Below are 23,456 nucleotides of genomic sequence, written 5' to 3' on the forward strand. Positions count from 1 at the left end.
GAATCCCCGCGACGGGGTGAGCTCCCATTGCTCAGTCCCTGCTCCTGCCAACCTAGCAGTCCGAAAGCACGTCAAAGTGCAAGTAGATAAATAGGTACCGCTCCGGCGGGAAGGTAAACGCCGTTTCCATGCGCTGCTCTGGTTCACCAGAAGCGGCTTAGTCATGCTGGCCACATGACCTGGAAGCTGTACGCCGGCTCCCTCGGCCAGTAAAGCGAGATGAGCGCTGCAACCCCAGAGTTGTCCGCAACTGGACATAATGGTCATGGGTCCCTTTACCTTTAGTTATTTTTATGTTGGGAACTGCCCTGTGAACACCCTTCGGAAGAACGGCGGTATGCATATTTAATAAAGAACAACAATATATTGTCTCATGTGAAGAGTTTTTGTTGATTAAGCGGAATATAAATCTTGCCAGGTAAATAGATAAATCAAGTTGGGTGCTGAGGGGTGGAGAAGAGAGAAGCTTGGTTATCTCTTCTGACAACAGAACCCCATGGTGGCTGCACCAAAAAGGGGCAGTTCTGGAGCCAATACATTGCAATGATTTGCCGAAGTTCTTTCTTCTGTAGATACGAAATTTTGATGTGAAGACCTGGGAAGTGTATTCTGTGTGTTCATTTTCAGGGCCATTTCCCCTTAACGCGAAACGGGGCCTTCTATTCTTCATGTTTCTGAAATCAAGCTTGCCCTCCCCACTCCCCAAATTAGGCCACCTGGATACGTCAAATGAAAAATCTAAATGACAGCCTGCATTTGTGGTGAGGAAGTCCTAAACTTTGGTATAATTTGAAGGAGCACAAGCTCTGTTATTAGATTATGCAGAGGGCAGGTTGAACGTCAGCTTCAATTTGAGCGTCTGTCGGCTGCGTTCAGGGGAGCTGGAATGCATCAAACATTGGCCCATGTTGGCAGGCAAAACAGTAGGCTGAAATTTCAGACTATCTAGAAACCACACCCTAAGAGATTGCCCCCCCCTCCCTGAAACAGTCTGCCTATTGAAACAATGCCAATTCTATGCTTTGACTGGACAAGCAATTTTTCTCCTTCTAGCCAAACATGTTGCCTTTCTTCCTTTATTTTGGTTTGTGTCATTGGTGCTGTGTGGCATGCTTCACTTTAATAGACTTCCAAGCTTGTGTTTTTTCCTTTCGAGGTACCTTCTGCCATGACAGCATCTAATGCACTTTGACTGTGCAAAGTGCACTTTCTGGATGGGGGAAAAAATAATCTCTTTCCATATTCCCTTGCCGTGCGAGCCGTACTCCTGGGACACTCTCGGGGCACATTAATGCAATTTGCAAGCTGCTTGGGGAATCTTTCAAATTATCTCCAGCAACATAAAAGCAAGCGCCATGCCCTTGGAGGTTTTTTTTGGGGGGGGTGCGGGGTTCATGAAGCATGGAAATGTAATCGTAGAAGGGCTGGGGGCCACTGAGTTCACAGCTGAAACACATTTCCTTAACCATTTGCAGTACATTCAATTAGTCAATAAGCCTGCTGTCTTGTGACTCCCTCAGAATGTGTCCCTGGGGCCATAGGATAACATCAGACCTCCCCCTCTGCGATCCAACCTCAGGTGGGGGATCCAATGAGAAGAGATCCTTTTCCCTGTTGTTTTGGCAACGTCTACCATACCCACCCTGTATGTACTGATGCTGGAGCTCCTATATGGGTAGTGGGCTATTTGAAAGGATGCAGACATAATAACAGCGCTCTTCACACTTGTGATTCCTAGCAACTGGTATTCAGAGGTATACTGTCTCTGACAATGGGAAGTGCAACGCAGGAATATGCATCTGTCCCACACAAGGATCGAACCTGCGACCTTGGCATTATCAGCCCCATGCTCTTAAGCATCCGGGTTCTGAGACTTGAATAAGAAACCGCGTGGCATAAAGCAAAGGTGGGTGACCTGTGGCCTTCCTGTTGGATTTGGTGTGTTTTGCAACGCCCTGGTATTTTATGGGAAATGAAAAGCGGTATATAAAATCCCTTTCAGTGAACATAAATTCAAATAATGTTTTTAAGGTTCCGTGGATCATAGTGGCTGTGCGGGAAAATGAGAAGCTGCTCACGGTCACTTTACCTGTTGAAATAGTACTATTCCCTGAACGCTTTATGTGGCTGTGTGTTCCTCTCTGAATTGTACCACCGGGGACCAAATACCCTTGAGACCTTTCCCTGCAGTCTCTGGCAGAGCTGAAGTGTCAAATATTTCCCCCCAATGTATTGTGTTTTGCAGTTCCACCCTGGACTGGTCATTTTCTCTTTAACCTTAAAAAATCCCCACTCTTGCATGCCTGTACCCTTTGAATATTTATCGGTTTCTATCATTTCCATACCATTCGCTTGTCAGCCAGCCTGTATGTTACTAAGCTCCTTTTATCATACCTCATAACAAAAACCTCTAATAATTCCTTTGGCTGGACCTTCAAGTCTTGCCAGTACCCCTGTTTTGTGTTGCTTGGGATGAAGCCCCTATTTATTTTACTATTATGTGGTAGGTGGTCCTTTTGCTTCCAGGCCTGTGATCACTATTAATTACTTAGACACTGGAAATACTTCTGGCAACCTGATTAATAGTTGCGCTCTTCAGAAAGTGCCATAGGAGATGAAGAACGAGGGAGGGCAAGTCCTTATGTATCAACGTAGAAGAGACCACAATGGCCATTAATATGGAACTTCCATGCTTGGGTATGCAAGGATAACATACGTCTTCTATCGGCTTGAAAGGAATTTAACTTCAAAAACAGTCTGTCTTGCTTCCTGTTATAGCTCCATTTCTTTTAAACTTAGAAACATGGAAACCTGCCTTATGCAGAGTCTTACCCATCTAGTTCTGTATTGTCCATGCTTAAGAACAGAGCTTAAACCTTGAAATCTGTGCAGTTCAGCCACTGACCGGTGCAATAAATCTGTTGCTGCCATATCCCCGACAACTGGCCATTCAGCCGCTGCTTAGAAGCCTCTCGAGTCTCAACAGGATCTTAGCCTATGTGAGTTAAATATTGGTTAAGCTGGGGTTGGAAGCCTGTTCCACTTGTTCATGCATTGGCAACCTCACCGCAATGCACTCTATGTCATCATCATCAGACCTTTTATTGGCATCACATACAAACATCCAAAACAAATCAATACAGAATTACCACTTCCCCAGTGGCACAAAACATTTGCTAAAAGAAAGGAGGCAGAGCAGTCTATGGTCACATCTCTAGGTTTCCAGGGAGATCAGACGTCTGCAGTGTATTTCGACGACAAAAAACCAAATAGAGATATTTAGCCACTAACTTGGTGAGCTCCTGATCATTCCCCAGTAATAGAAAATGTATGAGCCCCAACTCTGGTTTCCATTTGGGGATACAGAGTTGATCTAGAAATTGCTGACGGAGATCAGCATATCGTTCACAATTAAGAACCATATGTGTAAGGGTTTCCACCAAGTGGTCTTCACATGGGCAAGTTCTTTCTCCTTCTAGCCTGCCTGAGAACCTTCCCCAAAGAAGGTTTGATGGATTTGAATTAAACCTGGCCAGCGAAAATGCCCTTCTTTCTTGAGGGTTAAGCAGAAATTCAAGGTAATTGTGTTTACAGATAGGTAGCCGTGTTGGTCTGCCATAGTCAAAATAAAAAAAATCCTTCCAGTAGCACCTTTAAGACCAACTAAGTTAGTTCTTGGTATGAGCTTTCGTGTGCAAGCACACTTCTTCAGATACACTGAAACAGAAGTTGCCAGATCCTTCTATATAGTGAGAAGGTGGGGAGGGGTATTACTCAGAAGGGTGGTGGGAATGGGAGATTGGCAGATAGCTGAGATGAGCCTGCTGACGACTCTTAACGACTGTAATAGGTCTTACAGGAAAAGGCAAGGGGTGAGAAGGTGAGAAATGGCTTAGTCATGTATAATGGGATAAGAATCCAATGTCTTTGTTCAAACCAGGTCTCTCCATGGTTTTAAGTTTGGTAATGAGTTGCAATTCAGCAGCTTCTCTTTCCAGTCTATTTCTGAAATTCCTTTGTAGTAAAACAGCTACTTTGAGATCTTGTATAGAATGTCCTGGGAGATTGAAGTGTTCTCCTACTGGTTTCTCTGTTTTGTGATTCTTGATGTCAGATTTATGTCCATTTATTCTTTGGCGTAAGGTTTGGCCTGTTTGTCCAATATAGAGAGCTGAAGGACACTGTTGGCATTTGATGCCATACACAATGTTAGATGATGAGCAATTGAATAGTCCCGAGATGGTATGTGTGATGTTGTTGGGGCCAGTAATGGTGTTGTCCGGGTGTATGTGGCAGCAAAGTTGGCATCTGGGTTTATTGCAGGCTCTGGTACCAGTGTCCGTGTTAAGTCTGGTTGTAGTATTATTGTGGGTTAGGAGTTGTTTAAGATTGGGTGGCTGTCTGTAGGCAATGAAAGGTCTTCCTCCCAGAGCTTGAGAAAGAGAACTGTCATTGTCCAGGAGAGGTTGTAGATCTCTGATGATGCGTTGTACAGTTTTAACTTGGGAGCTGTATGTGATGACTAGAGGTGTTCTGTTATTTTCTTTTTTGGGTCTGTCTTGCAGCAAGTTCTCTCTGGGTATAAGTCTGGCTCTGTTGATCTGTTGTCTAACTTCATCTGCTGGGTATTTTAGTTCTGAAAAGGTTTGCTGTAGATCTCTTAGGTGAGAGTCTCTGTCTGTAGAATTGGAACAGATGCGGCTGTAACGTAGTGCCTGGCTATATACAATGGACTGTTTGGTATGTTTTTGTTTTTGTAATTGTTTTTGTGATTGTGGTTAGTTTCATGATGCGCTCTATATGGGGCTATTCCTGGGATTGGTTTGGAGGTGGCAGCTGGTGCAGAACATGGAAGCTTGGTTGCTTGTGGGGGCCAACTACTTCCAGGGTATAACAACTTCCATGTGGGATTTGCGCTGGCTGGCAGTCTGCTACTGGGGCAAGTTTAAGGTGTTGAAGAAGGCCCTAGGCAGCTCAGGAACAGGTTGTTTTTCTAGAAAAAGAGGTGCTGGAACTCATCACAAAGTCATCACCCTTGTTCTCTTAGAATGGCAATGGCGCCCACCTGAGAAGTGCCAGAACTTGAGTTCTGGCTGAAAGGAAAGCCCCATTTGAGGGACTGCCTTATCCCCTACATAGCCAGTCTGTCACTGTTGTCTGTGGGAAGAGCTTCTCCTGCAAGCTCCAAAGATCTCAGAAGTTCACTCTGCAGTAACTCAGAGCAGGGTTTTTAGTGTGGCCGCCTCCGTTCTGTGGAATGGCATTTCTGTCAAGATACAAGCAAGCGCCCACTGCCAGCGTTTTCTGGAAACAGTCGGAAGACTTTTTTTTTTATCTGCAGACTTTCCCAGCCAGATAAATGGGTCCTTGTTGTTGTGACGTGGGGTTTGTGATTTCAGCTCTCCTGATATAACATGCTGGAGACAGTTCTCTAGTAACACTTCTTTATTAAAGCAACAAGACTGACTACTGGGGAGAGGAAAGCTACATTTATAGGGACAGGGAACTAGCAAGAAAGGATACATTTTGGAGGGAACAATATCAGGCAATCACAGTCCTGCCTTTTGGAGGGAACCAATAAGACAGAGGATCCAAATACAGCAGCTTAAATGAACCAATAGTAGCTGTACCCTCTGGAACCAAAAGGCAGTTACTTTACCCTAATGCAAATACAGACAATAATAATACAGATATAAAATCCTTTGACTCAATACACAACACCCCTTCCCCCCTAGTGAGCACAGCAGACGTAATCTCTCAGGTACTGTGGGGGCCTACAACTTCTACTTTATCTCCTGACAACAGGTGTTGCAGGTTCTGGATTGGGTGTTACCTGTGGTAGAGGGGCTGCTCTAGGGGTTTCGTCAGGAACAGATGGAGTCCCCGACATCTCAGGGTCCCCTATCTGTACCTCGTCATCGTGAGGACTAGCAGACCCTGGTTCATTTGTTAAAGCCCCTGGTGATTGCACCTTTGGGCCATTTTCACTCTGGTCTTGCGGCTCTGCGTCGTTAGCCTGGGATGAATTATCTGGCTCCTCCCTGCTGAGCGCCCGGCGCCTCAGCTGATCTATATGTCTCTTCCACACTTGCCCATTTTCCAAGGTCACATAATAGGACACAGGTCCACTAGCCCGGGTGACCACACCAGCCACCCACCGCGAACCTCGTGAATAGTTCCTCACCCAGACCAGATCTTCAGGGGCGAGATACCTTGTTGTGTCAGTCTCAGCCTGGGGGGTTGCTCTTGAATTATGGTTTGGCATTTTATCCGGGTGGACATAATCCAGCACCGTTACCAGTCTCCTACCCAAGAGCAGCTCAGCTGGCGACTTGCCCGTTGCGGTACACGGCGTCGCATGCTGCAAAAATAACATTCGCGCGATGCGAGCTGACCAGTTACCCTCCATTAAGCGCGCAATGGATTCTTTGGCTGTTCTTACCATGCGCTCAGCCTGCCCATTGGAGGATGGGTGAAAGGGCGCGGATGTGACCCCTCTTATGAAGTTATCAGCCAAGAATGCCCTGAATTCTTGGGATACAAAAGCTGCCCCATTATCTGATACAATGGTCTCAGGTAACCCGTGGGTTGCAAACAGCTGCCTCAACACCTTGATGACGGCAGCTGATGCCATGCTAGGGACCATCGCCACTTCTAACCATTTGGAATATGCATCAACGATAACCAAAAAGACCTTTCCTTGAAATGGCCCAGCAAAATCTAAGTGCAGCCGGCTCCAGGGAGATCTGGACTGCTCCCACCAGTGGACTGGTGCTCTGGCCACTTCCGGCCGCACCTCTTGGCATGCCTTGCATGTTCGTACCCATTGTTCTATGTTCTGGTCCATTCCAGGCCACCACACATAACATCGGGCTAGCGACTTCATCCTGACCATTCCCGGGTGTCCCATGTGAAGCGTCTCAAGAACCCTGTTTCTCAGTGGTGCTGGGATGATCACCCTATCTCCCCACAGGAGACAACCCTTATGCATGGACAACTCGTGCTGCCTAGTCGCATAAGGCCTGAATTTGTCTTCATGCGGACCACCTGGCCACCCCCTCCCCACCCAAGTGAGCACACGGGAGAGAACAGCATCTTTCCTCGTTTTCTCAGCTATATCAGTAGCCGTTACAGGAGCCCCCGGAAGTGTTTCCAGCATCATTATGTGCTCCGCTGGAGCAGGATCCTCAGTGCTCCCGCCAGGAAGGGGCAATCGACTCAGCGCATCCGCGTGGCACAACCGTTTCCCCGGCACATGGGTCAAGGTGTACTGGAACCCGTTCAGGAATATAGACCAACGTAACATTCTGGGGGAGAGAATTTGTGGCGTTTGTTTGTTCGGGTTGAACAACCCTAACAGTGGCTTGTGGTCCGTTTCAATGTAGAAATGGCGACCGTACACATAATCATGGAACTTTTTGATTCCTGCCACAACTGCAAGCGCCTCTTTGTCAATTTGAGCATAGTTGCGCTCCGTGGGCGACAACGTACGGGAATAGAAAGAGATGGGCTTTCCCGACCCATCCGGTTCCCTATGACTTAGCACCGCCCCCAGGCCGTATTGAGAGGCATCACATGCCAGGACCAGAGGCTTTGACTCGTCATAATGAGCAAGGACACTCCTGCTACTCAGCATTCCTCGCAAGGAGTCAAAAGCCTTCTGCTGCCCCTGCCCCCATCGCCACACATTCTTTTTCTGCAACAGTCTATGTAATGGTTCAGCTACAGAAGCTTTCTGGGGTAAGAACGAATGATAAAAGTTAATAAGTCCCAGGAATGACTGCAACTCCGTCTTGTTCTGTGGTCGTGGCGCCTCGATGATGGCCTTAATCTTAGCATCTGTGGGGTGGATGCCTGATGCATCAATTTTAAACCCCAAGAAATCCACAGTTGGCACCCCAAAACTGCATTTTTCCTTTTTCAGTTGCAACCCCACCTCCTTGAACTTGAGCAACACTGCACGAACACGCGCAACCAGTTCCTGTGGGTCTTTTCCAGCAATCAAAACGTCATCAAAAAATGGCAAGACCCCCGGCAGACCTCTTAACAGGTGTTCCATGAGCCCTTGAAAAATCCCTGGGGCCACACAAACTCCAAATTGTAATCTGTTAACTCTGAACGCCCCTTTATGTGTGACAATAGTCTGTGCTTCCGCTGATTGTGGGGTTACTGGCAGCTGTTGGTAAGCTTGTGCCAGGTCAATTTTGGCGAACACCTTGCCCCCAGCCAGTTTAGCCAACAGATGTGATACGACTGGAATGGGGTATGAGTTTCCCCTGAGTGCCTTATTGATAGTGCATTTGTAATCTGCACAGATCCTGACTTCCCCATTTGCTTTAAGGGGCGTGACGATTGGAGTCTCCCACTTAGCAGAGTCCACGGGTGAGAGAACTCCCTGCTTGACCAATTTCTCCAGCTCTGCTTCGATCTTGGGTTGCAGTGCAAACGGCACTCGCCTTGGTTTGAGTCGGATTGGGGCCACCCCAGGGTCCAACTCGAAGTCAACTGGGGGCCCTTTATAACAACCCAGTTTTCCATTAAAGAGACCAGCAAATTCTTTGCATAATGCCTCGCTCATCTCAGGGCAGGTTTGGATTGAATTAAGCCCTGATATACTCAGTCCTAGGGCGGGGAACCAGTCAGTGCCCAGGAGACTGGGGCGACTGCCCTTCGCAATCACCAGTTTGAGTACAGCCTGTTTGTCTCGGAACTGTACTCTCACGGCACACATTCCCATAACATGGATGCGGCCCGCTGAGTATGACTGCAAGGTTGCCGGGAAGGGTTCCAGAGGGGGCAACTTACCCCTGGGGAAGAATGTCCTCGCGGTCTGGTCCGACACGATAGTGAATCCAGATCCGGAGTCCACCTCCATGTCGCACTGCTGACCCTCAATCTTCACCTTGACGTGTGCCTTGCCTTGTGCTGGAAACTGCACGACCCTCCCGTTGATCTCCGTAACGTAGTGGCAGTCCTTTAGAAAATGGGTTGCTGCGGGCGGTCTGCGATGCTCCGGTCTAGGTGCTCCTGTCGCTCCCAACGCCGCCGATCTACAGACCCTGGCGATGTGACCTGTCTTCCCGCACGACAACTCTTCCGCTCATGGTTTCCGCCACAACCTGGGCACCTGCCTCGGTGATCTTTGTGCACTGTGCAGGCCTGACTCACTGACTCGACCCCACGGACTGGGCTCTGGCTCGGAGTAGCCTCTAGCTCGTCCATGGCATGTGCAACTTCTATCTGTGGCTTAGGGGCCTTGCGACTGGCATCAAGCTCCTCTCTTTCATAATTCTCCGTGGCGGTGGCCTCCTTCAAGGCTGAAGCAAGGGTAACCTCTTCTTTAGCCACGATGCGTCTTCTGGCCTTCTTGCTGCTCAGACCACCGATAAACCGATCCAGGAGAGTCTCTTCCAGATTTTGGAAGTCGCAGTGCTGAGCGAGCTTACGCAGTTCAGCCAGAAATGCAGATACAGACTCCCCAGCATGCTGCTGCCTCTTATGAAACTCCATCCGCCGAGCCATCTTGGTCTCAGTAGGCGCCAAGTGGCTTGTCAGGCCGGCAAGAATATCTTTGAGAGATGTCTCACTTAGCTTCGCTGGAGCAAGCAATGCCTTGGCCAGCTTGAAGGTCTCAGGCCCACAGTAGCTCAGGAATGTGGCCCTTCTTTTGCTGGCATCGGTGATCCCTTGAGCCTCTGCGAAGAACTCGAAGCGTTCGACGTAGTCTTCCCACGTGTCGGGCTCTGATGGCTGGAAGGGCTCCAATACCCTTGGACTCTCCATTGTCCTGTGGCAGGGTAGTCTTCTCAGCTGGCCAGTGAGTCTTGTTCTTAGCTGCAATCCGGACTCTGAGGCAGGGCTGCGTTTAACCGCTCCTCAGCATTCCGGATCCCATCCTCGTCGCCAGTTGTTGTGACGTGGGGTTTGTGATTTCAGCTCTCCTGATAGAACATGCTGGAGACAGTTCTCTAGTAACACTTCTTTATTAAAGCAACAAGACTGACGACTGGGGAGAGGAAAGCTACATTTATAGGGACAGGGAACTAGCAAGAAAGGATACATTTTGGAGGGAACAATATCAGGCAATCACAGTCCTGCCTTTTGGAGGGAACCAATAAGACAGAGGATCCAAATACAGCAGCTTAAATGAACCAATAGTAGCTGTACCCTCTGGAACCAAAAGGCAGTTACTTTACCCTAATGCAAATACAGACAATAATAATACAGATATAAAATCCTTTGACTCAATACACAACACTTGTCACAAATGTCTATTTTGTATGGTGGTAATAATAATAGTAGTAATAATAGTAATAATAGTAATAATAGTAATTGCCCATCTGTCTGGGTTTCCCCAGCCACTCTGGGCGGCTCCCAACATCATCATCATCATCAAGCGATAAAACATCAAACATTAAAAACTTCCCTAAACATAGCTGCATTCAGATGTCTTCTAAAAGTCAGATAGTTGTTTATTTCCTTGACATATGATGGGAAGGCATTCCACAGGGCAGGCACCACTACCAAGAAGGCCCTCTTTAACTTTGCTTTAAACGTAACTGCTGTTTTAGGTTTCCTAAAAACTGTTTCGCTGTTCTAATTGCACATCACCTTGAGATGATTGCGTAGAAAGCGATTTATGAGTTAAAGTGATCAGTTAAACATCAACAACAGTTTTTTGCGCAAAAACATCCTGTTCCTAATTGCCAGCTGAATTGCTCTTGTTCCGTGGTTACTTTTCTTTCAGTTATTTAGCCCCTTGTCTGAACTTTAGTCAGGAAGTAGGGCCACCTCCCCACCTCAGTTATTTTTCCTTCACAGACATTTCAGCCCATTTTCTCAGCCTTCCTTGTGCCACACACTTCTCCCACGTATTGTTATGGTGGCCTGGTCCCCCTGCTCCCCCCCCCAAAAAAAATTAAATTAAATTAAAAATGGGGCTCTGAACATTTTCCTTGCCCCAGGGGTCAACCTAAGTTTACCACACAGTTGCCCACTGTGGAACAGCCGTCCAGTTCCCAGCCACCCTATGGAGTGTGGAGTGGCAAAATAACAATATTTTTAGTTAAATAAATATACATTGTCGCAGCCACTAGCTGGAGTAGTACATAACAACTGGATGTGTTTCCTGGTGGTTCTGTGGGTTATATAAGGGTTTAACTTCTGTGCCAATTTTTAAATGCCCGCTGAAAACTTTTCTATTCCTTCAGGCCTATGCAGGCAGTTAAGAGTACATCCGTCACATTGGACTGTTGATAATTGTTTTTACCTTTTTAAAAAGCTTTTTATGATTTTATTGTTTGGTTTTAGGTTTATTGTACTGTTGTAAACTGCTGTGATATGTTTTTAATGATACAGCAGTATATAAATATTTTAAATAAATAAAATAAACCTCAAGTTTCACACTTGCGTGTGACAAGCCTGCTAGCTGATTTTCCACATAGAGAAAAGCATCTTTGGAAAGGGTCAGGTTGGAGTATGGAGGCTACAGTTTAATGATTTCCCTGCTTTTCCACTCAAAATGGCAATCTAAACACCCACAATGCTGTCTTTCCCCCCTGTTGGGATTCAAAATGCATGTTTGTGGTGGGGTATGTCTGTGATATGTAATTATTCCCTCAGACTTTGTATTTCTTAGTGTTTGTTTGTGTGCTTAGCACTGAAAGAGCTGGTCTCAAGTTCGTGCCTGCAGTTTTTAACAGCAATTTAAAAGAGTCAATAGGTACAAGTGGGGCCATGCAACAAAATGTTGCAGCATGGAGTGCTTTTGTTCAGGATTTCAGATAATGCATTCCATTCAATCCCCAGCACCTATTATTATTATTATTATTTATTACTAAACTAGGCGGAACATTGGCTTGATTCAGAATAATCGCCACTCAAAGGTCTTTATGATCACCATAATTCAGCTATCTCCTTTTCCTTTATATTCATTCTTGGCGTGCTAAAAGTCATTCTCATCATGACCTTTGGCCATCACAGTTGCCTGGTGAGCCTTTCTCCTTAAACTGCCCCCTTGTGGCGAAGTCTGGAAGTCCAACATGGATTTCTACTATCACTTCCGTAGTTTGTATCAGAGAGCTTTATGCTTAAAACTCCTCTATCCTACCAAAAGGGACTTTTTCCTTTTAGTATTCTCAGGATTCTTTCTGGCTTTCCCCAGGAATTCTCCAAACCTGCAATGCCAACATTTCCCAGACTTAATCTGGTTAAGGGACAGTGTCAGTTGAAGGTGTCTAAAGCTCTTTCTACATTTCCAGCTCACTGAAATGAAAGCATTCAAACATGCTTGAACCCTCCAGATCTAGGAACCATTGTTTTTATAAAATTATTCCTTCTGGAAAACGAGTCTTGGGCTCAAAAGTCATTACTGACTGCAGAAAAACAGACAATGGCCCTTAGCTTAAATTTGAGATGTTCTTCTTTCTTTCATTCCTCCTAGCTAATGAGAAGAGAGGGTTGGTTTGGGGTTTTTTTAAGCCCCCAGCGTTCATGTTGTGGGGAAGGGAAGGGTCACAGGTTCCATTGACAGCACCTCTAGGAAGGGCTGTCTAAAACCGCTGCTCTTCAGTCCTGAGCGAGATGGACGAGTGGTCTGATCTGGCATAAGGCAGCTTCCATATCTTGGCTTTAGGAGCCGAGGTTGGACTTGGCTCTTAATGGCCTGGTGATTTCTGAAATCGGAGGAGTTCGTTTCCAACTCTCCCATTTCCAAAATTCTTCTCCATCCCTATCTCTTCCATATATGTGAAACAGAGCTCCTTAACCCCACTGTTTCTTGGAATGCGTTGCCTTTGTTAAGGTCAGTTGATGGGGAGGTTGTGCGCCCAGGTACATCAGCTCTGCTAGGGCCCATACTAACTGCACTGTGATGGCCAGGGATTTGGGCTCGGACTCGGAACCAGAGGAGTCTCAGTCTGAACCGGATCCTTAGCCTCAAGCGGCATCTGAACCAAGTCTGGGGCCTGATTTAGAAGAGCCCCAGTCTGCACAGGTTCCCCTGCAACAAGCACCAACTGGGCCGAGTCAGGGGCCTGAGCCAGCCCTGGCTCCAGATGTGGGGATTACCTCGTTGCCTTCAGCCGGGCAATCACTTACAGCTGCTCCACTACCGGTTCGGTCAGGAGAGGCTGAGGCGGCCTCTGGGTCTAGTAACCCACCGACATCTCCCGAGCTGCAGAGACGAAGGTCTGAGAGAAGGAGAGAACTGAGTACTCGCAGGAGGAGTGCTCGCCTTCGGGCGAGACAGGGAGGTAAGTCACCAGGGGATCAGGACCGGCCGTTACCCCATCAGAGATAAAAGGCTGTCGGATCCTGCCCCAGGTTGCAAGAGCAACGTTGCTGTTTGCCAGAACCTGCCTGAGACCCTGTGCCTGACCTTGCCTGGTTTTCTGCCTCGTGTCCTGCCTTGGCCCTGTCGGACTGACTCCTCGCAGAACCCTTGGATTCGGGACTGGACCTGGACCGCATTACTCGGGTTACCCCCAGGCCCACACATGCACTTTGCTTCCTGGCCCTCCGTCCAAAGGGCACAAGCAGAGTCTGCTGGATCAGGCCAAAGGCCCATCCAGTCCAGCATCTTGTTCTCACAGCAGCCAACCAGGTGTACTCTCTTCATTTGTGATTCACTGGCTCTGGCAGTGGATTTGAACTACATCTACCCTTGCTAGAAGCCATTGATAGCCTTGTTCTCTCAGTCCATTGCCTGCTCTGTTCCCTTCCTGCAGCCACCTTGCCTCTGGACTCCTTGCCTCTCCTGTCCCTTTAGCTTGCCTGAGGATTCAGTCCCAGCCAAACTGACAACCCCTCCCTCCTGAAAGAATTTGGACTGCAAATATTCTCTGAGCTTTGTTCTTTGACCAGTTGGAATTTTTATGAGCATTCTCACTTCAGTCAGTCGGTTTTAGAAGCTTCACTGCCACAAGCACAATGCAATACAGATTCTCCCAGAAGTAAAAACATCTTAGCCGGTTGCGCTTTCACTTTTTTTCCTTTGCCAAGTCTTATCTTCTATTAGGAAAGAAAGAAAACACAACCTTTTCCCTTTTTCAATGTGTCGGAGCCCTGTGATTATCTTGCCAAAGTGTCTGTGATGCAAAACAATGCCGGCTTGGTGCTTCTGCCAAGGAGACATAATAAGGATTCAATCAAAGAGCAGCGCCACACATTGGCTCAGAAATGTTAGCATGCACAAACATTTCGGCACTACGCCATCACTAGTAAACATCTGGAATAACTACACGGATTCAAGTGTGTATACACTGATGTAAACAGTAAGTGATTCTGGTCCATTAGCGCTGCACATTGAGACTTTTTTTTTTTTTACTGTTTGTAGCAGAGATGTATTTTTACTCATTTAAGTAAAATAAAATCTTTGTTTGGGTTTTCAGCCTGTGGCAGGATCCAGCATCTTGGGATAGGCTGCTGGGCCTCCGAAACCCCAAGAGGGCCCAGGGCGGTTGCTGCCCCCCACTTGTTCCCTATACAGTGGTGCCTCGCAAGACGAAATTAATCCGTTCCGCGAGTCTCTTCGGCTTGCGGTTTTTTCGTCTTGCGAAGCACGGCTATTAGCGGCTTAGCGGCTATTAACGGCTTAGCGGCTTTAAGAAAAAGGAAACAAACTCGCAAGAAGACGTTTCGTCTTGCGAAGCAAGCCCATAGGGAAATTCGTCTTGCGGAACGACTCAAAAAACGCAAAACCCTTTCTTCTAGCGAGTTTTTCGTTTTGCGAGGCATTCGTCTTGCGGGGCACCACTGTATAGGTTGCCGGCCACTGTGAGCCACCCACCAGTTTAATTTCCCACAATGTTCTAACACGGTGTTCCTCCAGGGAGCTCAAGCAGCATGCACGGTTCTCCCCTTATTTAATCTGCACCACAACCCTGTGGTGCTAGGTTAGGCTGAGAGGCAGTGACTGGCCCAAGGTTACCCAGTGAGCTTCATTGGCCGAGTGAGGGTTTGAACCCTGGTCTCCTGTGCAACACTCTAACCACTATACCACACTGGACTGGCAATGTCAAGGCCAGGGGTCAGCAAACTTACTGTGTCTCGGGCCGGTGTCTCCAGCGCCGATTGCGCAGTGGGCCGGAGGGTGGGGGAGCGCTTGCCCAAACGCGTGCACACAATCGCTGGCGCACTTCCGGGTCGGAGGAGACCAGAAATAGCTTTTGCGCATGTGTACGGCCCTCCTCCGACCTGCATGTGCACCGGAAATAACACTTGAACATGCTCAAATAATGCTTGCGCATGCGCACAAGCTATTTCTGGTGTTCCTCCGAGCCAGAAGTGGGCAGCCGCGCAGCGCTGGTAAGAGTGGGTGCTGGGGGTCACAGCGGGCCAGATAAACGAGTCCCTCAGGCCTTATCCAGCCCGCAGACCTTAGTTTGGGGACCCCTGGTCAAGGCTCTTTCTTATGGTTCTTTGTCTTTTAACTGGACTTGGACCAGACAGCCCTTCAAATAACAGAGGGCTCCTTCAAATACAAGACTGTCCTTTAACAGCACTTCAAAGAGGCATAGTAGGATATGTGGCCAATCTAAAGGAAGTGCCCATCAAAATAGCATTTGTTTGTTTGTTTATTTATTATTTATTATTTACAGTATTTCTAACCCACTCGTCACTGAATATTTTCAATCCCAGAGCAGGTGGGGTATGTGTTTGTGTGGAGTAATAAAAATAAACTGAGAAAACCAACTATATACAAAAGTTCCAAAAACCAAATAAACAGGTACAGTAAGTGGCATATTAACACTCCATTCATAAGGCAAACAAGCCAAACCATGAGAAAAATTATTTCTATACATATGTATGTAAAAACAGATACCTACTGCAGGTAAAAAACAAACGCAAGACATTCAAATAGGTTACAGAACTCGTGGTTTTAGCAACAGCTCCCACCTCATTTTTCAGAATCCTAACCAGCAGGCGGTTTATGGCAGAGAGAAATCAATACCATTAATGTCCCCATTTTACAGATGGGCAAATAGAAGCTGAAAGAGAAATACTTCCGAAATGTGGTCTGGGGCCACCTTGAAAGGTTTATTGCCCAAAAGGAATGTGAAAACCAGCTTCCTTAGTCCTGGTCCATAGTTTGTCCATTATTCTACATTGATTCAAACTTAGAGAATATTTAATAATAATAATAATGAGGAGAAGGAGTGGCAGGGGGTTAGCTCAAATGACTGAAAACGTGGAGCAAAAGCTTATTCAGAAAAAGACACGGGTGTTAGAGACTAGGGCACCGTCTCTCTTCCACTAGTAGAAGCCCCACTGACTTCAGTTGTGTATTTCCCCCTCCAAAAAACTATCAAGTTAAAGACTTGGTTTGGCTGCGTATTCTCCCATTGCCTAAGTCAGTAACATCCGCTGCTACAGGAAATTAGGTAAGTGACGAGATTACTGTCCTTGTAAAAGGGCAACAGGAAAGGCTTTATGTTCCTGTGTTGCAATTCAGCTGTTGCCCATCAGCAGTAAATTTGGCAAGGGAGAGGAGGCAGGGTTGGGAGGAGGGGGGAGTGTCTAGAGATCGGGCAGGCTAGAAACCTATTAAATTAAAACGGGATTGTTTATTGGACACGTTTCAAAGTGGTGCTGTTTGTATACGAGCTGAGCTTTTAATAGTTCCACTCTGGCCGCTGCGGAGCTTTGCGTTACTCGGATCTTGATTTGGTTAGCACACCAAAATAGTCAGCCTCTTGCTGCATCCAGTGGCTGACGGAGCCATATGTTCCCAGAAACTTGGGGGTCTCCCTAGACCTCGCTTTGGGAAGTGAACAAATGAGGCAACAGACATTAACCGTAAGAACATAAGAGCCGTGCTGGATCACACCAGAGTCCCACCTGGTCCAAACATCCTGCTCCCACAGTGGCTAACCCAATGCTTACGGGAAACCCACAAGCCTGATTGCAACATTCCTCTCCTGCTCATAAGCCCCAGCAACAGATCCCCAGAGACACACCATAAAGGTTTTCTAGTAAAGGGACCCCTGACCATTAGGTCCAGTCGTGGCCGACTCTGGGGTTGTGGCGCTCATTTCGCTTTATTGGCCGAGGGAGCCAGCGTACAGCTTCCGGGTCATGTGACCAGCATGACTAAGTCGCTTCTGGCGAACCAGAGCAGCGCAAGGAAACACCGTTTACCTTCCTGCCAGAGCAGTACCTATTTATCTACTTGCACTTTGACGTGCTTTTGAACTGCTAAGTTGGCAGGAGCAGGGACCGGGCAATGGGAGCTCACCCTGTCGTGGGGATTCGAACCGCTGACTTTCTGATCAGCAAGCCCTAGGCTCTGTGGTTTAACCCACAGCGCCACCCGCGTTCCTAAAATACTGTTAGGCTTTCTAACAGTATTTTAAATATATTATCAAATCACTTCTTCACTGTTTTATATGGTATTGTTACATGCCAACCCCAATCTCCAGGTGGAAGATTCCAGGGGTTGCAGATGTGTCTACCAGAGTTTGGGTTCCTTTCTGGGACAATGAGGCACAACAGAGAGACGGTGATCTATTGCTTATTTACACTTACAGTGGTACTTCGGAAGTCGAACACAATCCGGTCCGGAAGTCCATTCGACTTCCAGAACGTTTGGAAAACCAGTCTGCAGCCAATCGGAAGCTGCGGAAGCTGTGTCAGATGTTTGGGTTCCAAAGATCGTTCGCAAACCGGAACATTCACTTCCGGGTTTGCGGTGTCCAGGAGCCAAAACTTTCGACTTGCAAGGTGTTCGGGTTCCAAGGTATCTACAACCTGAACCCACGTGATGGAACTGCAGAGTATTCCACATCCCAGGCACAGCACGGCATTCAGAGAACAGCAGAAAGCTATCTTGCGTCTCTTTGTTGCAGCTTTCCCTCTCCAGCCCGCATCGTGTTCTGCTTGCAAAACTGGCAATTTTTCTGTTCGCTTATGCCAGCCACACCGAAATCCTGCTACCCTTTGGTCTCTTCCCAGCAACACACAGCTGGAAGGAGGGCTCTCCCCTCCTGGTCTGGCAGTGTCCACTCTCTCTTGATGGGTTTCCTTGATGGGCCATTGCTGGTCTTTGTGCTTTAATGACTTTACTTACACTCATCTGGCCCTGCTCAGTTAGCCTGGATCATTAGCATAAACTAAACCCTGAATTTTCTGTGTTTGGCACAGTTTAATCAAACCTTGATTACTTCTAACTTTTACCAATTCTAAGAATTGTGTGTGACTTGCACCCACAAACTCCAGCACCCATGACCTGTAACAATATCTAGTAATATCTATTATATGCATTATCACATATTTTTTATCATTTCTATGATGTTTAGTATACAATTACATATTTAGATTATTGCATGTTATTAAAAATGCATTTTTAAAAAAAATGAAGTATTTTATGCAAAAAAGTATATTGTTCTCTTGCCAACAGTGCAGTGTTAGAAACTATTTCATGATGTGCTGGGTGCTACTCAGATTTGGGGATTGTGGCCTTTTCACATTTCTCTGCTACTGTTTCCGTTGCCACCTGTTGGCCTTCCTTGAGACCCGGGCCTTGGGGTCTCCCTTTCTGGAAGCAATTTTTTCCCCCCAACTGTCTACATAGTTGCTCTATATTTAGCCAGAGGATAGCAAATAGATCTGTGATCTTGGTGCTTAAATTAGAGCTAAGCCAGCACCCCCACTGAAATGGGCAGGATCTTCCTTGCTGAGTACTAGAAAGTTATGTATCCTGTAAATTAGAACCAGACTGTTGGAAACAGAGGCAAAGAAATCTAATCTAGAGCCACCTGGCTAGACATCCAAGGAGAGAGAGAGAGTCTTGTTGTTGTGCCACAGATTAGACGGATGGGTTTATTTAATCTCTTTCATATAAAATACTTATATCTCACCTTTCCACTTGATAAACTTTCAGAGAGAGAAAGGCTATACCAGAAACGCAAACTGAACATAAACCATTGAAAACCTATAATGGGGCTGCTGCCTAGTTGAAGAAACCTGAAACCAATCAGTTTATTAAATTAAATTTGTGCACACAAATACACAAATGCATTAAAACAGTGTGCACACAAAAAAAATGTGTGTGGGAGAAGTTTTGCAAATAGAATTATTAAACTAGAGGCAAGTCTGGTGTTTGGCTTTCACAGATGACTTCCTCATCTTCTCCCCTCAAACAGTCCTTGGAAGAGTAGTTTGTTAAGGGTCCTGGGGGTTGTTAGGAGACACCCCCTCCCATTCCCCTCTCAGAGCTATACTTTCCAGAGTTCTCTGTGATGAGGGGTTGATTGTTCAGCCACGCTGGGAATTGTAGCTCTGGGAGGAGAATAGGGGTCTCCTAACAACTCCCAGCATCCTTCACAAACTGCAGCTCCCAGAGTCCTTTGGGAGAAGCCATGAGTGCTTAAAGTAGAATCATGATGCTTTAAACGTACAGTGCGAACATGGCCATTTGGTTGTGCACAAGGAGGCGAGGGGGAAGTCCTTTTGTGCAAGTGAAACTCTGTTCGTGCAGTGCTAATTACAACTCACATTTTTTAGTAATATTTTAAAAATGATTAGAAGTTGCAGTCCTAACATCTGCTGCAAGCAAGTTTCTCTTTTTCCTCTTGTTCATTCTATCTCAGGCTGCGCTTCCAATTTGTAAAATGGGCACAACAGTGACATAATCTTAGGAGTTTGTTTTCACTGCAGCCAAGACAGAGAGCGCAGTGCATTTTGCAGCTAAATTTTGCATCTACAAATTCTGCATCTATAAATTACCAGAGGCAAAGGGTGCCTGTAGGCAGATGCTGTGGTGAGGGGGCTTTTTATTAGGTGAAATGCTGTGCTGGAGAGCACCTGTATGTGTGTCTTTTTTAAAAAACCTGATCTCGATCTCTCTCTCTCTCTCTAGCTTACACATCTGGGAAGAAGCTGTGGGATGTCCCTCCATCTCACACAGACCAGCTCGGTCCAGGGAAACTGCGGTGGGAGCCGCAGTGCCAGCATCAATTGCGCCACCTCCAGGATGGTGCTAGAATTTCGGCTGTCCTGCTTCCCAGGCTGGAAGGTCACTGGATTTCAACAGGGTAAGGAGTTTGTAGCCGTGTAAAGGGTAAATGTGCAGCTGTTGAATACACTATCGAGTCCGTGACCAGAAGGAGGAGGAGTATCAGGAAGAATGGACAAAATTTAATGATTATTTAGTTAAATATGTAAAATTAAATTAATTGGAAATAGCTTGCAGATACTTAACTGGCTTAGGATTTCATATAAGTTAAGTGATGAATCAATATGTTTAATTTTAAAATTGAAAGATATAACGATGTTAATGTTTTAGTTAAATTTTATAAGAATTTTGATTTGGAAAACCGTTAAAAGGAAGTGCATGGAAATTCAACCAAGGGGAAGCAAGGAAGTCACTTAACAATGTTAATAAGTGTAATTTTAATAAGGTTATGATCGATGTTTGTTTGTTTATTTGTTTGTTTTGTTTATAATTTTGTGAAAATCAACAAAATTTTTATAAATAAAAAAAGCTGTTGAATACACTATCTTGTGTATTTAATTGCAGGTGGGGAATTTTGACTAATAGAAAACATGTCTTTCTTTTGTTGCGTATTCCAGTTTGAAAGACAGTGAACGTCTGAGCTCCAAATTGCTTTGCCTTCTTTGGCAATTGCACGGAGCCCCAAATCTAACAGTGCCACTCATACACTAAAGCAGAGTTCTGTGTTAGAGGATGGTCTATTAGGAAATATTTCAAGTGTGTACTTTGTTCATCACTTCTCTTTGAGGGGCCTGTGCATGACTCCTTGTGGCCAGGGGACTTTATTTTCTGTTTCTCTTTATAGAAAAAGTAATCCTTAACTTGCAAACAGAGAATTTGGAAATCTTAAATCAGGAGTGGGAGTTCTGTGACTCTCCATTTGTTGCTTTTTTCATTTTTAAAATTAATCTTAAGATGTACAGAAGTTCATACCCAATACAAAGTATATTTTTATAATACACCAGAATAAAATAAATACTTTAAAAATGTAATCTAAAAAGAAACAGGGGCAAAGAGAAGGAAAAATAATAAGGAAAAAAGAAAAGGAAAAAAGAAAAGAGTGGGGAAATGGATTTTTTTAAAAAAAACACACACACAACTTCCAATTCTCTGTCTGTCAGCTAATTATAGTAACTTATGCAATGTATTCACTCAATTTGACATCCAACTATTCCATTTTCTATAAGCCAATATTTTTTCAATCTTCAAATCCAGATATTACAGGTTCATGCATAAAGGGTTTCTGATTCTTAATAAAAGTCAATAATGATTTTTCACTGATTAAACACATTAACTTTGCCATCTCAGCTAAGTCCAATAATTTTATCAACCATTCCTCCAGCCAGATGGGCGGAGCATAAATAATAAAATTATAAGCATTAGTAGTAGTAGGTAGGACGGTATCTGTCCATATTTTTGCATATATCAATCTTGCCCTGGAACGGCACACAAGTTGTATGAAAAGGGCAGATTGTTCCATGAGGCAAGCAGTAATGCTGATGGAGCCATCTGTTTAGCACTATGTTGACTTCCTCTCTATCCTCTGGAGGGGGCCAATCTCTATAAGGCCTGCCCAAAGTGAAGCTCCAGAACTTAATAAAACTCAGGCCCTGCCAAACTTGTAACTATCTGCTACTCACTAGCCATATGGGATTGCCCACTGGAGATTTGATAAACCTATTTGCTGCTGATATTGCCTACCTGGGGCTGTAAAAAAAACAGGCACAGGGGATCCAAACACCTGGTAAGCCAAAATACGTGGCCATTCAGTTTGGGGTGGGGGACAATTTACATGGGTGGTATCCAATTAAACCGCTCCACTTGTGCAAGGAGTTTTAGCTTTGCAATGGAAATTCCCAGCCCTGCATGCCTTGTAAAATCTGCTCTGGAGGGTTACGGGAAGCTCCATAACAGATTTAGGGGTTGCTGCTTTTGAAAAAAAGAAGTTTGTGTACTTGAAATAAATATTGCATCCTTCCTCCAAGAAGCATTGGGTAGCACCCTTGGGGTTAGTCTAGGCAGTGGTCCACACTGGCTCTCCTTTATGACCAAGGAAATTTAATTTAGATAATTAAATGTTGTTGGTTGAATTATATCAAATTAGATATGGTACACCAATTTGCCTTGCTTTGTTTGTTCCGTTTGAAAGACATTCTTGAGATGCCCTGAATTCAAAATGCTAATGAAAACTTTGCATATCTTTAAGGAAAAATGCATAAAACATTTGTTAATTAATGGACCTTCGTAGCCGGCCCTTCACCACACAGTCTAAGAATAGGTTACATACAGGTCAGTTCAAATACACCATGTAACAATAAATTATGATCCCATCTTCCACCACCAGAGGTCTCTGCAAAAAGGTCTCTGATGTTGAACTGTATACATACAGTGTCAAACCCAGACGCATCTCAGAAGGGAGGCCACCACAGAAAAGACCCTCTCACACACCCATTCTGTTTCCCCACCCCAGTTCTTAAAATCTCCTAAGCTAAGATAGTAAGATGACCATATTTCATTCCAGTATGCCACATATTTCAACAATTTGTTGGCATAACGTGATTCTTGAGCCATAGCAGCCCATGCCTATTGTGACAATCTGTCAGTGTTTTCCCAGCTGGAATTCCCTTTGAGCTCCAAGTTATGCAACAACCAGAAAACACGTAATGAAGTTTCCGTTTTTCTAGCACATTCATCAATATAGTATATATTAGGGGAGATATATTGCAAGGGCTGTAATTTAACCAAAACATCCCTCTTCGTTCTCAGGTGTGAGGTACGTCCAGGACCTGAATTTCTCACCCGCTCCTATATGTTCTATGCCAACCGCCTCTTCAAAGCCTATCAGTTCTACTACCGGGACCCTTCCTGCCGGGACCCCTCTTACTCCCTGGTCATCAAAGGGAAAGTCAGGCTCCGCCAAGCCTCCTGGATCACCAGGGGAGCCACGGAAGCAGATTACCACCTCCACAAAGTTGGCATTGTCTTCCACAGCCAGAGGGCCATGCGGGAAACAGTGGCTCGCATCAATCAGACGTCGGGAGAGCACTGTAGCGGGTTCTCGCCGGCTGGGCGGACTTGGGCTCCCGGTGCCCTCTATGAGCTCCTAAGTGCCAAAGCAGAGAGGGATTGCACCGCGGGCCTTGGCTTTGCCATGCACGAACTCAGCCTTGTACGAGTGGAGAAGTACCACCAGCCCTTGTTCCTTCAGCAGAGCCAGGGGAGCAGGGAGGTGGAGGAGCTGTATCTGGGGGACATCCACACTGAGTGGTCAGAGAGGCTCCATTATCGGCCAACAGGATACCAGCGCCCACTGCAGAATGCGATGGTAAGGGGTACATCTCATGTGGGATTGTGGCCAGATGGGATCTTCCAGGCTAAAAAATACCCATCTCCCTCAACCGTTCCTCATCAGGCTTGGTTCCCAAAACCTTGAGCAGACCTGGCCATTACAAAATTGCCCAGG

General features: G+C 45.9%; 1 protein-coding gene across 1 annotated transcript in view; it reads left to right on the forward strand.

Moving 5' to 3' along the window:
• The window catches only part of APCDD1L (APC down-regulated 1 like), a 49,915-nt gene that overhangs the window by 18,946 nt on the left and 7,513 nt on the right, over nt 1–23,456 (forward strand). The window contains exons 2-3 of the mRNA XM_081011318.1: nt 19,859–20,033; nt 22,760–23,318. Of these exons, the coding sequence (XP_080867444.1) occupies nt 19,859–20,033; nt 22,760–23,318 (734 nt within the window). The remainder of the gene's footprint in view (nt 1–19,858; nt 20,034–22,759; nt 23,319–23,456) is intronic.

This window comes from Podarcis pityusensis (genome assembly GCF_964106645.2).
Source record: "Podarcis pityusensis genome assembly, chromosome: 6".
NCBI lineage: Eukaryota > Metazoa > Chordata > Lepidosauria > Squamata > Lacertidae > Podarcis > Podarcis pityusensis.